This window comes from Zonotrichia albicollis, chromosome 7 (genome assembly GCF_047830755.1).
Source record: "Zonotrichia albicollis isolate bZonAlb1 chromosome 7, bZonAlb1.hap1, whole genome shotgun sequence".
Taxonomy (NCBI): Eukaryota; Metazoa; Chordata; class Aves; order Passeriformes; family Passerellidae; genus Zonotrichia; species Zonotrichia albicollis.
The window spans coordinates 50,592,499-50,607,918 of record NC_133825.1 but is presented as its reverse complement, the minus strand read 5'-3'; the positions used below and the strand labels follow the sequence as shown (position 1 = coordinate 50,607,918).

Below are 15,420 nucleotides of genomic sequence, written 5' to 3'. Positions count from 1 at the left end.
GCTTTTATTGCTTATGCTCTTGGAAATGTTAGAAGGGGTCATATTTAGCTTTATAAAGCCACAAATTATCTGATTATAGCAGCCTAATTAGCTGCAATAAACTAGCTCATAAATTGAGCAACTGACTATGACAGCATTCACCAATTTAAAAAGTCTTTAACACTTGTCATGGGACAAATAGAAATCTACCTTATTGGTTATACAGTGATAAAAGAATTTCCCTTACCACTCTCAGTTTGTTCCAGCTAGAATGTGCAGGTTTTTGCATCCAGGGTGGGGGTAGTTACTGCATCATGAGAGTATTTGTGAGCACATTAAATTAGAGGACCATAATTACTCATCTAATAAATCTGAGTCATATAAACAAGGCTAGACAGTCAAATAATCTATTCAGCACTTTTCTGGTTTCCACAGATCACAGTTGTACAGCTCATTGATTGAGGTGCCCAGAGTAAGTGCTGCAAAGCAGAAAGGAAAACCCCCTCAGCGGATGGGTAAGTACCTCTTACTCTTAAGAGATAAAAATCATTGCACTGATGTTATGAGAAGGCTCATATCTTTCACTGTTGCAGTTAGCAAACATTTTAGATACTTCTAAAAAGAATTTTAACTCTTCCTAATTGCCAAAGAACATAAATTCATAAATATGTGTCTCATTATCAAATGTCATGTATCTAGTCACAATTTATATAACTTTTGTTTGTAGTTCAATGCTGAAGTTGTTACAAATAAATAAGAGGTTTTTTTAATTGTACATATCTGTATATGTTTTATGCTTATCTATCTAGATTTTATTTTCAAATAATGCCATGACTAGAAACTGATGGTGTTTATGCAATCATTTCTTCAAGTACAAATATACTCTTACAAGGGTGTTATCCTTCTTTTAATAGTGCAGGCAAAAGTTTCTCGATTTCCTGTGAATCCTGATGCATTTCGTATTTTGTTGGAAAAAATGCGTCTTTATAAGGACAAAAGGATGAAGAATCATCTTAAACAAACTCTTACTCACAACTTGAAAGAGTGTGTCTCCGAAACAGATGTGGTAATATATTTTAGTACCGTATATTTAAAATCGGGTGAAAAATGTGTACTAAAAATATGATAGACATTCTTTATGCAGAATTTTTCAGTTTGTTCCAAGTGTGGCATCCCTAGTCTTCACAGTTACTGTATGCTTGGTACTCTGCTTCAGAATTTAATCTTAGTGTGCTACAGTTGCTGTATTTGTCATTCAGGATCTTTGAAATGTTCGGTAGTTAATCAGAATTAAAATGGTGCAGTTGAGATCAGTTTACTTGAAAATGGGCCAAATTTCAGAGATTTCTGGCGACGGGCACTTGGTGAAGGGCTAGAACTTCATAAAGTTCTCAAGAGCAGACAGCAGGGCAGCTGGCTGGGGAAGCTCATTGCCTTGTCAGCTCTGCGGGGCACCCTGGGCGGCACACGGAGCAGGGCCGGGCTGCTGCTCTGACTGGGTGCCAGCTGCAGACTGGCACTCCTGGGATGTGGAATGCAGGATTTGATTCACCTCTGCGGGGCACCCTGGGCGGCACACGGAGCAGGGCCGGGCTGCTGCTCTCACTGGGTGCCAGCTGCAGACTGGCACTGCTGGGATGTGGAATGCAGGATTTGATTCACCTTTGCCAGGCTGCTCCTCTCGCTGGGTGCCAGCTGCAGACTGGCACTCCTGGGATGTGGAATGCAGGATTTGATTCACCTCTGCCGGGCTGCTGCTCTCGCTGGGTGCCAGCTGCAGACTGGCACTCCTGGGATGTGGAATGCAGCCTCTCGGGGAGGGGAGGCTCTCATAGCAACCTCCCAAAAAATGCGAGAGAAAATCCAAAAGGGAGCCTCCCCCTGCACTGCCTCAGCTCTGCAGCAAAGGCCAAGGGCAGGAGAGAGGCAGGAGAGAGCGAAGGCACCCGAGAGCTCTGCTTGGGTGATGGCTTTTACAAGGCGTTGGCACTCCCGTGCCCCTGGTTCTGGTTCTGGCTGCAGGGCCTGAAGGAAGCAGTGACAATTTTGGGCACATATAATACAAGGTACAGTAACAGTCCGGGTTACCCTGCACATTGACAAATCTGGTTCTTGAATTATAATTCCGTTTTATTCATCCTGTTACCATCTTTCAGTTAAGATACCAAGTATTGCAGGTGGTTGAAGTGTTGATGATCACTTTTTCTTGCCTATGGCCAGACTTTGTTGTACTGGCAAGTTTGCAAAGATTGCTGTATTTGGGTAAGTCAAAAAAAAGGTGCTAACATAGTGTCACATTGAACAGGTGAAAAAACCAAGTGACTTATGTTTTTAAAAAGCACACGAATTAAACTCCCAGAACTTATGCATGCACCCTATACTGAGCCATACAAGCCTTGGATGAGGATTTGATTCATTAATAGCAACATTCTTCACCACTTAGTTGAGTTTGTTCAGTTAGTGGATTTTTGTCCATCTAGGCTGATTTTACAAACCTCAGTTTTCAATGTCTATCTCTCCTGCATGAATTCTATTTTCTTCTTCTCTGTTTTCTTCATTCTGATTAGTTTTTCCCTGAATTGGCTCCACTGATCTCTCCATATACTTTGATTTGCTTCTTCTGTATTCTTCATACAGTTTCTGTTCACTTCTTAAATTTGTCCTTATGCAGTTTCTTCTCACCATTTGAAGGAACACATTATAATTTCTTTCTGCTTTAGTTTTCTGCCATTTTCCATTGAAATTGCTGAACTATATTAATTGCTTAAATAGTAAGTATTGACACATTCTAGTAATTCTAATGTTAGAGTATTTTGCAAAATGCTGGTACAAAATTTTGAAATAAAGTAGTTTTGAAACCAACTTCTTATATTTGTATTTTCCATTTTATGATCTTTCACACTATTTTATTTAGTCTCTGATTTAAAATATTACAAAATTTATATATAATGTGGTATTTAACAAGAATGGAGATTGAAAGTATTCTAATTTTTGTTTCTGTGTGTGTGAAAGACTCCAACAGAGACAACAGGTGATAGTGAGCTTGATTTGACATCAGATTTCTCTGAAATAATAGAAATGATGGAAGAGTATCTGAAACCAACCCTGTCACAGTTTGATTTTTCTGCTATCAGGTAAGATATATTGACTTTGATTATCATTTGTGAAAACAGACCTGTGACTCAAGTCCCTCAAATAAAGGAATGCTTTTAGAAAGGATACTCTGTTGAATGAAGGTTCCATGTATTGAAAGAGAGTATAGTCAGGATATGTCAAAGGGACTGAGCAATGTGAAGGACAAATGGCCATTTCTGAGAAGCATTGTTCTCCAGCTTAAGTTATACTTAAGTTGGAGCTCAAGATGCAACAGTATAATTAAAATGATTAAAGATGGGATTTCTAAAGGACAGGACATTCTAAGGGAGAGTGTCCTTTATGTAAAATTTCATTGAAAGTGATGCAGAAATTAAAGCTGGTAATATTTTCCATTCATTTCCTCTTCCCAGAGAATCCCAGTGTGTATCAGTTTCAGCATCCGAAACTGGAAAAAAGAAAGTGAAAGATAAGGACACCAAACAAGGTAGAATGCCGGGTATGTCTTCCCGTGAGTTGTGTGTGTGTCTGTGTATATGTGTGTGAACTGATACTAAAATCCAGTAATTTCAATTTTAATTTTATTTAAAACAAGCAGAGGACAAAGGCCTTAGCATTGTTTTTCTCTGTTTTATTTTCTATATCAAGTCAAATATTTCAGTATACTTTCAAAGATAGATTTAGATGCTGGAGCAATGCTTCTGCATTTATTTAGAGTCTTCCAAACCATACAGTCTGTAGACACCTAAATGAATGGCTTTATCACAAACCAATTTTCAGGAGAAGAGCTAGAATAAAGAGCTTTCTTAAGTCATTAGATCAGTAAATGTCTTTGTTTTGTCTTGTTTTTTTTTTTTTTTTTTTTGCTTTTAACTTTATGGACTCTCAGAGGATGACAGTTGCGTACAAACCTAATGGTACAGTATGTCTCTAAACACATCTCAGGAATACACATCTGCAAAAACTGGATAAATTGTCTCCCATGCATATGCTCTTTCTCTGTAGAGCAGAAATATTGCCATAATAATATTTAGTACTTTTTTCCCTAAATAACAGAAACTTTTCTACAGAACAACGCAGTATTGGATGGGAGTGCCTTTACAACTCTAATTTTTGTGACCAGTCACTTCTGTGGCAGTTTTGCATTTCCAAATATTGTTTTCCTGAATGTATTGTATATACCTGAACTTGGACCTGAGATGGTTGGCTATTAATTCAGGAATGTTATTCCCTCTGAAGAATTGGTGTTAACAAGTGCATAGAAATTTGGCAACATCTTAAGAGTAATTATATAAAAAGAAATATTTTTTCTTAATGCACTTATTCTGCAGTGCAATGAAGTTCACGTGTCATACAATGGAGGAAACTTAGGTTTTTGCATCTAACTGCAATTGTTTATAGACAAACTGAGAACTAAATCTCAATCATGTTCTGTCACATCTCTTTAGATACACCTGTGGATTTAGGATTGCCTGTGGTATTACTAGGGGATACTTTATTGATGGAGTTGCCTTTGGAAGCTCTGAGTGTATTTAAGGACGAAGGAATAAGTTCTGTTTCCAGAGATTTTTCTCTACAGTTTCTCTACAATCGACTACATTGGGCTGAGTCAGGTACTGTTAGATAAACGTGTTTTCCTTTAGCATAATGATGCATAAAAAAGATATTTTAAAATTTAAATATGTAGCATAATGATGCATAAAAAAGATATTTTAAAATTTAAATATGAAGTGTGGTGTATATTTTACTGGAAGACAAGCGCATGCAGTAGGTTTCCAATATCTTAGGTGGACTAGATAGAGCAGTAGACTTGTTTCAGTAATGTACAGGCTGATTATAGGAGCAGTGATAGCTAATTTAGAAAAACAATGACACATTACAGAATTACGTAAAACTCAGCGGATCTAGAACTGTAAAGAAACTTACAAGCATGTTGGTAAATCTTCATAGCTATTTTCAGCTGCAATTAATAAAAAGGAAGTAAGAATTCACACTTCTGTATTTTTTTTTTTCTCTAAGACTTTGCTTAAAATACCAAATGTAAAATTTTATTCTGAAATCTTTCCTCTCACTTCTTGTGCTACACCTGTGCAAAATCAAATCCCCACAGGCTTTAGGAACTTTCCCTACTGCTGGCACTTATACCCTACATAAACTCTAGCAAACTGAGGTTAAATAACGTAGTTTGGCAGCGCCTAAACTTCTCCTTATGGCATCTTAAAACTCATTTCTTAGATCTAGAAGTGAGTAATAAATGCAGGCACCAAGCCATTTTTGTATGAATCAAAGATACCTTCTATTAATAAAATTAAAAATTTTAAGCTGCATTTTTCTCATATGTAGAGAAAACCACATAAAATTATTAAAACTAGTTGGTCCATGATAAAAATTAGACCAAGTATAGAAGATCTCACTCTGTACCATGAAACTATTCTGTTCTAGAGAGGTATTTGTATTGTGTGTATATCTGTAATATTTAGTAATATTTAGCCTCCAGTATAACCTGTTCTGTTTTTTCATTTCACTCCTTTCTAAAGGGAAAGAATTGTAAGTAATGTGAGATTAGCATATTTTTACTTTACTTACTATTGCAGGCCTTTTAGAAATACAAGTTTTAGAACATTTAGATTTTTTCTACTTCTGTTTTTCCCTTTTTCACAGTGGAACTTATGGTTACATAATTTTAGAAGTAGATAAATGAGAGGAAGCAGAGTTGAAAAGTCTCTGTTCTTTCAATTGTGGCAGATGAGCAGTATGATCTCAAGCTTCCATGAACTTGCAGGGCACTCAGCAATTCCTGGCTGAGGTGTACTCTTGGTGATAATCATATATACAGTGAGAAACATAAGACAGTTTTCTATGCTTTTTAAAATTTCCTTAAAGAAATAAAAAATCCAATTCAAATATGAAACTTTCTTTTTCCATTAGATCTATGTCCCACAGAAATTTCAGTGATTACATTACCATCAACAATTAATAGATATGGTAAACTACTTAGAAAGTGCTTTGATGATCATTGTTCAACCCTATCCAAAATTGGCAGTGTAATGAAGCATTTCATGTCCAAGGGATAACATCTCCTCCTTGTTTTTCACTTTAAAGCCTTTATTTTTAGGCAGGAAGGCTTGGATCCTTACCTTGCTGTGTTTTGAAATGAATTTTTATATTTTTATTTAATCTATTGTTGTTATTATTTTTATTGTTACTGCTAGCAGTACTATTACTACTACTACTTAATTATATTAAATATGTGCAGTTGTCCAAGGACATTTATTTGCTAAGCTGCCCATACATTAATTTTTTTCTTTTCATTTTCACAGAAACTGAATTAAAAAAAAAAGTTGAAACATCTAAAGAAAAAACCACAAAAGCTCAACAGAAAAAGAATGTCCAAATGGTGAACTTTCCACATTTTTTGTAAATAACCAGAGAACTTGCATAAAAAAGTGTGAAAGTGTGTTGCATAAAAGGTCATTATGTGCGCTAGAATTCTGAAATGGAGTGAATGTCTCATAAGTCTGAAAGAATCTTGCTTCCTGTTGATTTTGCAAGGAGTTTTTCTTTGAAGAATCACTTTATAAATGGGACATATTTAACAAACCACAAAGGAAGCTGTTTAAAGTTACTGAAAATAATTTCTGCAAAAAAAATTGTATTTTATATACTTATTGCATATGTTTTTATAAATTTATATTTGCATATATATCTATATATGTACCACACGTGTGTATATATGTGTAATATATGTATATGCATTGTAGCTAATGCAGAATAGTTATTAATTTCCACTGATAATTGAATACCATGATGCTTTTAAACCCAGATTCAAAACTCTGTCAATTGTTTGATGTGTATTTCTCTTAGTTGTTTGGCACAAATAATGCAATACTGTTAGTATTTAATTGATGCTTTAACATATGTATTATTTTTAATTGTAGGCGCCAGTTAATCGTGATCTACCTTCTAATTGCTTGTCTGTTGATGCACGTAATTTAAAATGTATCCTTTCACAACCTATTGGTTAAGTCTATCAGCTAAATTTCCTTCTTTTATTGTTTGAATGCATTGTTTGTGATTAACTGTTTATCAGATATTGTGGACCCCTATAATGAAGGAAGAGAAGCAGGTAATATATATTAAATAATATTTTATTTACAATCTACCCATGGAATTTAGAATTGTTTTGTACCAAAAAATGAAGTCATGACATCAAGATGTTGGCAACAAAGCATTCCTTTTCATCAGAGCAGCACAGCTTATCACCTGTATGTGGTGCATGTGTGCAACAGCACAACCAACAGTTAATGGAGGTTTTAGCTCCAGAAAGACTGGTTTGGGTGGGAGGGACCCCAAATCCCACCCAGTGCCACCCCAGCATGGCAGGGACACCTCCCACTGTCCCAGGTGCTCCCAGCCCCAGTGTCCAGCCTGGCCTTGGGCACTGCCAGGGATCCAGGGGCAGCCCCAGCTGCTCTGGGCACCTGTGCCAGGGCTGCCCACCCTGCCAGGGAACAATTCCCAATTCCCAGTCTCCCATCCCACCCTGCCAGGGAACAATTCCCAATTCCCAATATCCCATCCAGCCCTGCCAGGGAGCAATTCCCAATTCCCAATATCCCATCCAGCCCTGCCAGGGAACAATTCCTTCCTGATATCTAACCTAAACCCACTATGTTTCGGTGTGAAGCCATTTGCCCTTGTCCTGTCACTGTGTGTTCTTGTAAATAGTCTTTCTCCATCTGTCTTGTTGGCTCCCTTCAGATGTTGAATTAGTTACTAATTCTAAACACCATGCAAAAGAAGCCGCAGAACAATCAGTATCATAACAGAGTGTGTCTCCATGTGTTTGTAGTTCTCCTTCAGAGCAGATCAATATAAAACACTTCATGTGCTCAATATCTGATTTTAACTTTTATACTAGTATGAAAATGTAGTCAAAAGGAGAAGATTGTTTATCATTAAATGTGCAATGGTCCTTGGAGAGAAGAGGTAATTTTGGAGTCTTGTTTTCTGAAATCAGGACTCTGGAAACTCAGTTAGCTTATCCACCCACTTAAGTCCTCTCTGAGCCTCTGCCACAGAACTGTATGAGCAGTACTGGTTTTCAATTCTTTACCCTTTTTTCAGGATACCTAAAAGTTTTTCTTTGTGTCCTTAACCCATCTACCAAATAATTCTTGTTCACTGTAAAAGACACCATTCAAATGGGCATCTGATTTTGTTCTGAAAATGTCACAATTGTTTTAATTTTAAAAGTCAGACTTAGGTTTCAAAAAACATAAAATCTAATGATGACTTAAAACCCCATAAATATGATAGTGGCATTTTAAAGTTATTGAAATTGAGATTGCCCAAAGTAGTTTGTAATGTGTTACATTAATAATGATAAAATTGTGTTGTTACAGAAGCTCTAAGTCCTTCCCGAAAAATTCAGGAAATACTAGAAAAATACCGTGCCATATTTAAAGTGCAGTGGGAAGGTGTCATTGGCCATACGTGTGCTCCAAGGTACGTAATGTTCTGTCTGCTTTCTTGTTTTATCCATATTTCTTGTTTAAAATTGTGCCTATTTTCAGAGACTTTGTCCATAAAATAGGGTCATATTTCGCTGAGCTGATAAACACATAGCAAACCATTGTTGTTGTATCAAACACAGATCTGTTTGTAGACAGAATATTTTAGGGATCTGAAGTAGAGTGCTGCAAAGTGATTTAAGCAGGCTGGTTTTGTCAGAGTTGCTATATATGTAAATAATCTAATTTTGATGGAAAGTCTTCTGATGCAGTCTTTGATGAATACACATATGTGAGCAGAAGTGTAATTTCTGGCTTTGATCATAATTGTTTGCAAATCTGAGTCATAAAACCAGAGCATCTCCATGCATCTTCAGCCAGCTGCCAATGGGAGCACAGATTTCAGAAGCAGGGTAGTGAAGGTGCAGTTTCCAAATTCAAACATTGATCATGAAGCTACTACCATTCTATCAAGTCTGCTCATAAACACACTTTGTTCTTTATAGAAATAGTTCACTTTTCAGATCATAGCCATAGGGGAATAAAAGGGACCTCAAGGGGTCAAACAGTGACAATCCCTATGAGACAACTTGGCCATCGCTGGACCTTCCTAACTGCTAGTTCAGCAATCAGTCCTTTGGAATTTTACCTCTGAGTAGGTACTCTACTATTTTTTCATAAAAATTGCAAAGATCATTATTACCAAAGTGCAGTTTTTGCTGCCAGCTGGCCTGATTACCCACATCTCTTTTTAAAAACCAATTGCTCATGTCCTGGTGGGTATACACACGACTGCTCCCTTTGAATGTTGGACAAAGACTATTTTAAAGCTGCACCGTACATACACTGATGATTTTTTAAAATCTTTTTTTTTGATGGAGAGGCTGGTATTTATCTAAAAATACACTATGCCTCTTGAACACTATGAGATGTTACTGAGTCATCATTTTAATACAAGAACATAGTATTAATAATTCATATGAATTATTATACTTTCTCACAGAATTCTGCAGCCATGTTTTATCTTCCTGCTTTGCTTGCATGGTGACTTTTGTTATAATTATTCCTGGAGTAAATTACATTGAACTGTTTGCTATGGATAATTTCTGAAAAGTATGCTTGTAAAAGAATAACATGAAAGTAATTTACTCTCTTCCTTCTTCTTTCCTTTCAGCCAAGCTGAATGGGAGCAGCTGCTGACAAGCTGTAGCGCATTTCTGTTCTATGGGATGGAGAGATTCATGTCTCATGTGTTGCTTAATTGGTTGGTGGCTATGAACATCCCAAGTAAGATAAGCAAATTGAGAAATATATTTAATTACACCAACTTTTATTCCTAGATGTGTCCTATTGTATCATTATCACAATATTGATATTGGCAATTAAGGGCTTTTTACTAGATCCAAGGTTTTTAGTCAGAAAACCTTTGTATTATGTAGGTTTTATTCTGTTGCACAGCTTTCTCATAAATCCTCACAAATAAGCTTAGTCCTTCTTCCTTTCCATGTGTTGGAATTTCGTAGGTTTCAAAAATTAAGTCAATATCTAATGGTTTTCTCAGTAAACCATCTCATTTTCTTTGGAATTTAGTATTTGGTTGCAAGATATTTTTTAATGCTAAGAACAACCTCTGCAGTGCCACTTCAAGTGCCAAAATTTGTAACTCTCTGCTGAGGCAAGCAAGAATTGTCCATCAGGGCTAGGTTAATGCTGAAGGATTACTCTGGTATTACAGAGCATTTGTAGATTCTGTGAAGTCTCTGTACCCTCTGTAGAGGGTATTTTTTCTCTGTTTCTTCACAACTAATTAGTCCTTCTGTTGTAACCTAAGGCTTAGATTCAGGAATGGTTTTTCAGATTAACAATCTTCATTTCTCCTCCTGTTTTCCTTGCACATCTGGAAGAAGCTTGATTTCAGAGTTGTGCTGAATTTGTCAGGGTAGCTCTATTGTGTTGACATGTGAAAGTGAGGACAGTACACATGAGATTGTGAAGCCCTGTAGAGAAACAGGAAGCTTCTTTATGAAGCTTTGATTTTAAAAGTGATTTTAATATCGATATGTAAATATTACGAGAAATAAGAAAAATGTTTTCTCTGTATTCACGGATTATGACTGAAGGTGGTATTTCAGATGTCCATAGACCAGATATTTACAGGTCTGGCAACTTTTGGAAAGTTGTTAAACTACTAAACTACTGTTTCCTACTCTTAAAATATGCCAGGATTAATTCTGTCTGAGATTTCTGAAAGCTCTAACCTAGACCAAATATTATGAAGTATTTGTTTTGGTCATTTACATGATGAAATAAAATAAATAATTGTTAAATCTGAGCATGAGACCAGGCTGACAAAGAGAATGCAGTGGTTTAGCAAATCCTGAAATGCAAGATTATGATACAAATTTATGCGGAGTGTAATTTGGGAGAGTCTAGTGGGACATATTATGCTTCAGGGAAAATAATCAATTAATCATTAATAAGTTAAGGTATGACTGCTTAAGGGGCAGAGTTGCAGAGCAGACTCAAGAGATGGATCACAAATTAAGCAACGTACCCTTGCTAGTGTTAAAAAACCCCCAAGGTCTGTATGGGGTAGCTACAGAGGAGTGTCATGTGCAAGCTGTGTGAAATAATTCCCCACTCTACATAATATTCCTAAGGTCTCACCAGGAGAAAAATATCAACCACATAGAGTAAGTTACTGCTAGAGGACACTAGGAGTGGTCAAAAGGCTGTACCACAGCTTTTGTGCTTAGTTTTATTAATAAATAGTATGTATTAATATGTTCATATGCATTTAAAACATGCTTTCAGAGGAAAGATTGACATATTGAGAGGAGATGTGATAGAAGTTTTAAGTGTGTCAAAGAGTTTCCAGGCAGAGAAGTAATTTACTTCTCATCTGCTTGGGATAGGAGAATAAGTAACAGATCTAAGCCATGGCAAACCAAACAGTATACAAAACCTTTTAATTCTGAGAGGATTCTGAGTTGTTTTACTGGAGACTTTTAAGGAAAATAAGGTATGTTAGGGACGTAACTTGGTTGTGGAGAGGAGCTGTGGTACAAAAAAATTTCAATACCTGCATACCATAAACGTCCAAGAGTTTATAACTACAGCTGGGTCATACAGGTCATTGGCTGTAATAAGATGGTATGTGGACTTCATTAACAATTATGCTAATGTGGCACAGGGAAAAAAATCCTGCAAAACACGATGGAAAAGTGTGGCAAAATTACATGAAATAATGCCAGGATTACTATTAGTGTACTTTTACATGGTACTTGACAATTGCAGCTGAAATATGTAGGTTTTATACTAGTGGTTTAGACTGTGTTCAAGAAAGTCATTAACTTGCAAAAGGCCTGATTTACTTTAATTATTATGCTGGGCATTGTTATCAGTGCAAACACCATTGCTATATTTTTTTCCAGAATGCCGTTTGGTGATTCTTCTGGATCTGGTAAGATCCCAGCAAAGTTACCAAAGAATTGCCAACGCTGACCTCCACAAAAGGTAGGTAAAGTCAGTTTCAGTAAAGTCCACAATAAAGATTATTTCAAAGAAAAGTTAAAATTTTGACTTATGAATATTATCCTTCTGCAAGAAAAAGAGCTTCTTTTTAGGACTAAATAGGATGAAAGCTCTGTTAGAAGGCAATGGTAAGAAAATATGGCAGAGAAACCTTGCTATATTACACATACCTCACAAGTCTGAGAACAAGATTCTTAAAATGTTGTAAATGGATATATAAAATTTTCCTTTGACAGATAAACTGCTATGAGTCCCTCTGAGGGTTCATACATGGAAAAGTTTAACAATCAGATTTTTATTTAAACAAATTACTATAGCATGTAAAATAACCTGTTCAGAATTTTCTGTATGAATTGCAGCTTTTTTTAATCTTAAAAAGCATTTAATTATTATCATTGCTGTCAAGTTGGCAGGTTTTACATTCTTTTATTGCATGTCCATTATGAATTCTTGACAGATGCCAGTGTGTCCTAATTCTATTCATTAATTATTTAGACCATGCTGAATTTTCAGATAACCTGATCATACTCTTGAGGGATGAGATGCCTTGCAGAGGGGTGTGGATAGATGGGAGCATTGGGCAATCAGCAGTGACATGAAATTTAGCAAGAGCAAATGACAGACTCCTCACTGGTGGCACAGTAATGCTGGACACGAGTGCAAGCCTGGAGAGGGGCAGCCCTGCAGAAAGGCCCTTGAGGCTGAGCCAGCACCGCGCCTGGGCAGCAGGCGAGCAAAGCACATCCTGGGGACAGAAATATCTCCTGACTTTTCTAATTATTCATTCAGTGAAGAAGAAATAGGAAAAAAGATTGTCTAAAAAATACTGTTTAATAAGTGCAACAATGCATAAATTAAATCTAGTTATATGTAAAATAGGTTATATACATATCGACATATGTAAATATGCAGATGTCTGAGTGTATAAACAAACTCCTGGTATTTTTTTTATATCCTTTTTGATCCCAAACGGCCATTTCTTAAAGTAAACCAAAACACAATTCCTTAAGCTAGTTTTTCAAACTCAAAAATTTTGAAATCGCAGTTCAAAAGTTTAGTGAATTTATCAATAAGAGTTACATGTTTAAGTCCAAAAGCTTCCTGAAAATTTAGAATAACATTTATTTAAAAGAGTCACATAAACTCCATAGACAATCAGATAGCATCCCCCGAAAAGACTGCCGAAAACTTTCATTATCATGTTTTGATAAAGTTACTATAAAAAGTAAGTCTGAATAAAACCAAAATGCAACCCTTCTATTTACTGCAATTTCAACGTAAGAGTATCACTCCTCTTTTATAACTAAAATAATTTTGCCAAAGATGCCAAAATATTCAGCAGTAAAAACTCGAAACGCACATTGCACGATTTGCTTTTAAGCCTCTGAATCAACACCATACTTACAACAAACAACAAAGTTTCAGTTCCTGCAATATTTTTTGTCTAAACGTCTTTTCACATCTGAGTCTCAATTTTTGACTGTCTTATAAAAGGTATTCTGCAGTGTTTTGTAAAGGTTAGGGTCATACTACTCCTTTCAGATTTCCAGAGATGTCCAGAACTACAGTAACATGACAAGAGAGTAAATCCCGTGGTAAAACTGCATCATGAAAAAATGTTGGGAGAAGGTACCTGAATTCATTGTATTAAATTCATTGTATTAAATTCAAAGTGCTATATGAGTGTTGGAAAACACTTGATGATCAGCATACAAGAAAATATACTCTGACATTCTTTCTCCTTCTATCAAAAAACGTTGTATATTTAGTCATATTTTTATATACTATGTGTTTTTATATATTATTGATCTCTTTCTTTAGTTGTCTACGTATTGCTCTGGAGAGACCAACAGAGACAGCAATGCTTCTGAGCCTGACGGGTGTTGGTTCCGTAGTAGCCATGCAGTGGTACACGAGCTTGGAGGAGAATGCAGGGAGGCTGGAGTCCCTGTTTGAGAGTGAGTGTTTGTGTTTGCCCCGCTGGTGTGTGCATTGCTCCGGGACTGTGTGTATCTGCCTGTCCCCTGTCCCTCCTTCCTTTGCCCCTTACCAAACTCTGCCTGCAGTTTGTGTAGGAGCTGAACTGCAGCAGCAGCGCCGTGTGCTGGACAGGCTGATCTTTCACACAGAACAGTGTGACCTGCTTGAAACAGATTTGGTGGGGGGTTTGTTTATGGTCATGTGGTAAGAACAGGATTTATATGGTGAGAAGCACTGCCCCAGGACATGGCCATCTGTAGTTACATAAACCATGGGGAAAAAATCCCCTGGATGTAACTTACATCTGCACAGATACATTGCTCACATCTGTCAAGATACCCTTTTTCATTGCCTTTTAAATGGAAAACAATTTCATGGTTTTAAATGGAAAACCATTCTAAGGTATTTCATGGTGAAAGCACCAGACTGTATGGTTGATATTTTCCTGTTTTTCAAAACTTTCATTAAAAACTCACAGAAACTAACGTTTCTTTCCAGATTTGCTAAGCTTTGGCAGAACCACTGGGCAGACAATTCATGTTCTTCAGAAAAGTAGAAGTCACGGGAAAAGGCATTCCATGAAAAGTAAGAATTAAAAGGCTTAGTATAAAGACTGGCTATAGACACTAACTAGAACCTTTAGATAGGTAGTCCACAGGTGTAACAGATGAGCTATTACAATTTTCTCTGAAACTTCTTAAAAGCGCTGGGAGTCAGAAGATCCAATATCATAATTGGAGTAGCCATATTTTATATAAATAAAATTCTGGGGAGGCTTTGACATAGCTGACTAAAGGCAAAAAGTTTTTCTCCACTGAAGAAATAAGGTAGTGTTACTAACAAGATAAATCAGGAGCACAACATAGACAATATAAATGGTATGGGATTATGAGCTACAAAAAGATCAGTAGGATCTCCAGTGATTTTAGACAGTCTGCATTGTACAGGGCATACTACACGTAAGAAATATCTGTCATCTTGTTGGAGAGAGGGGAAGAATTTCTGAGTAAAACAATTTCTAATATACTGCCTATAAAATTGTACTGCTATTTTTCAATGTACAGGACTTATCTTTTAAAATAAGGTTTAATAAAATTAATTTTATTTATAGCTTGAACTGTAATAGAATTGAAGAAAGAACTCAGATCAGAAGTATTTCCTAGTTTTCTGTTTTTCTTTTTCAGAAAATGCTTCTTCAATGCCGTTGTTAATATTTTTAAAATAATATTAAAGAACCACAAGTATTAATCAAAGAGAAGATGTGTTAAATTATAGTATTTACAGCATTCTTATATCTAGTCATATTTAGAAATAACAATGT

The 15,420-nt window shown here is 36.2% G+C and overlaps 1 protein-coding gene across 1 annotated transcript in view; it reads left to right on the top strand.

The window, feature by feature from the left end:
• Positions 1-15,420, top strand: part of CFAP46 (cilia and flagella associated protein 46) — a 69,533-nt gene that overhangs the window by 53,571 nt on the left and 542 nt on the right. The window contains exons 46-58 of the mRNA XM_074545472.1: positions 415-494; positions 894-1,045; positions 2,992-3,113; positions 3,486-3,571; positions 4,521-4,685; positions 6,393-6,469; positions 7,011-7,071; positions 7,163-7,198; positions 8,478-8,580; positions 9,760-9,872; positions 12,020-12,101; positions 13,941-14,077; positions 14,598-14,684. Of these exons, the coding sequence (XP_074401573.1) occupies positions 415-494; positions 894-1,045; positions 2,992-3,113; positions 3,486-3,571; positions 4,521-4,685; positions 6,393-6,469; positions 7,011-7,071; positions 7,163-7,198; positions 8,478-8,580; positions 9,760-9,872; positions 12,020-12,101; positions 13,941-14,077; positions 14,598-14,684 (1,301 nt within the window). The remainder of the gene's footprint in view (positions 1-414; positions 495-893; positions 1,046-2,991; positions 3,114-3,485; positions 3,572-4,520; positions 4,686-6,392; positions 6,470-7,010; positions 7,072-7,162; positions 7,199-8,477; positions 8,581-9,759; positions 9,873-12,019; positions 12,102-13,940; positions 14,078-14,597; positions 14,685-15,420) is intronic.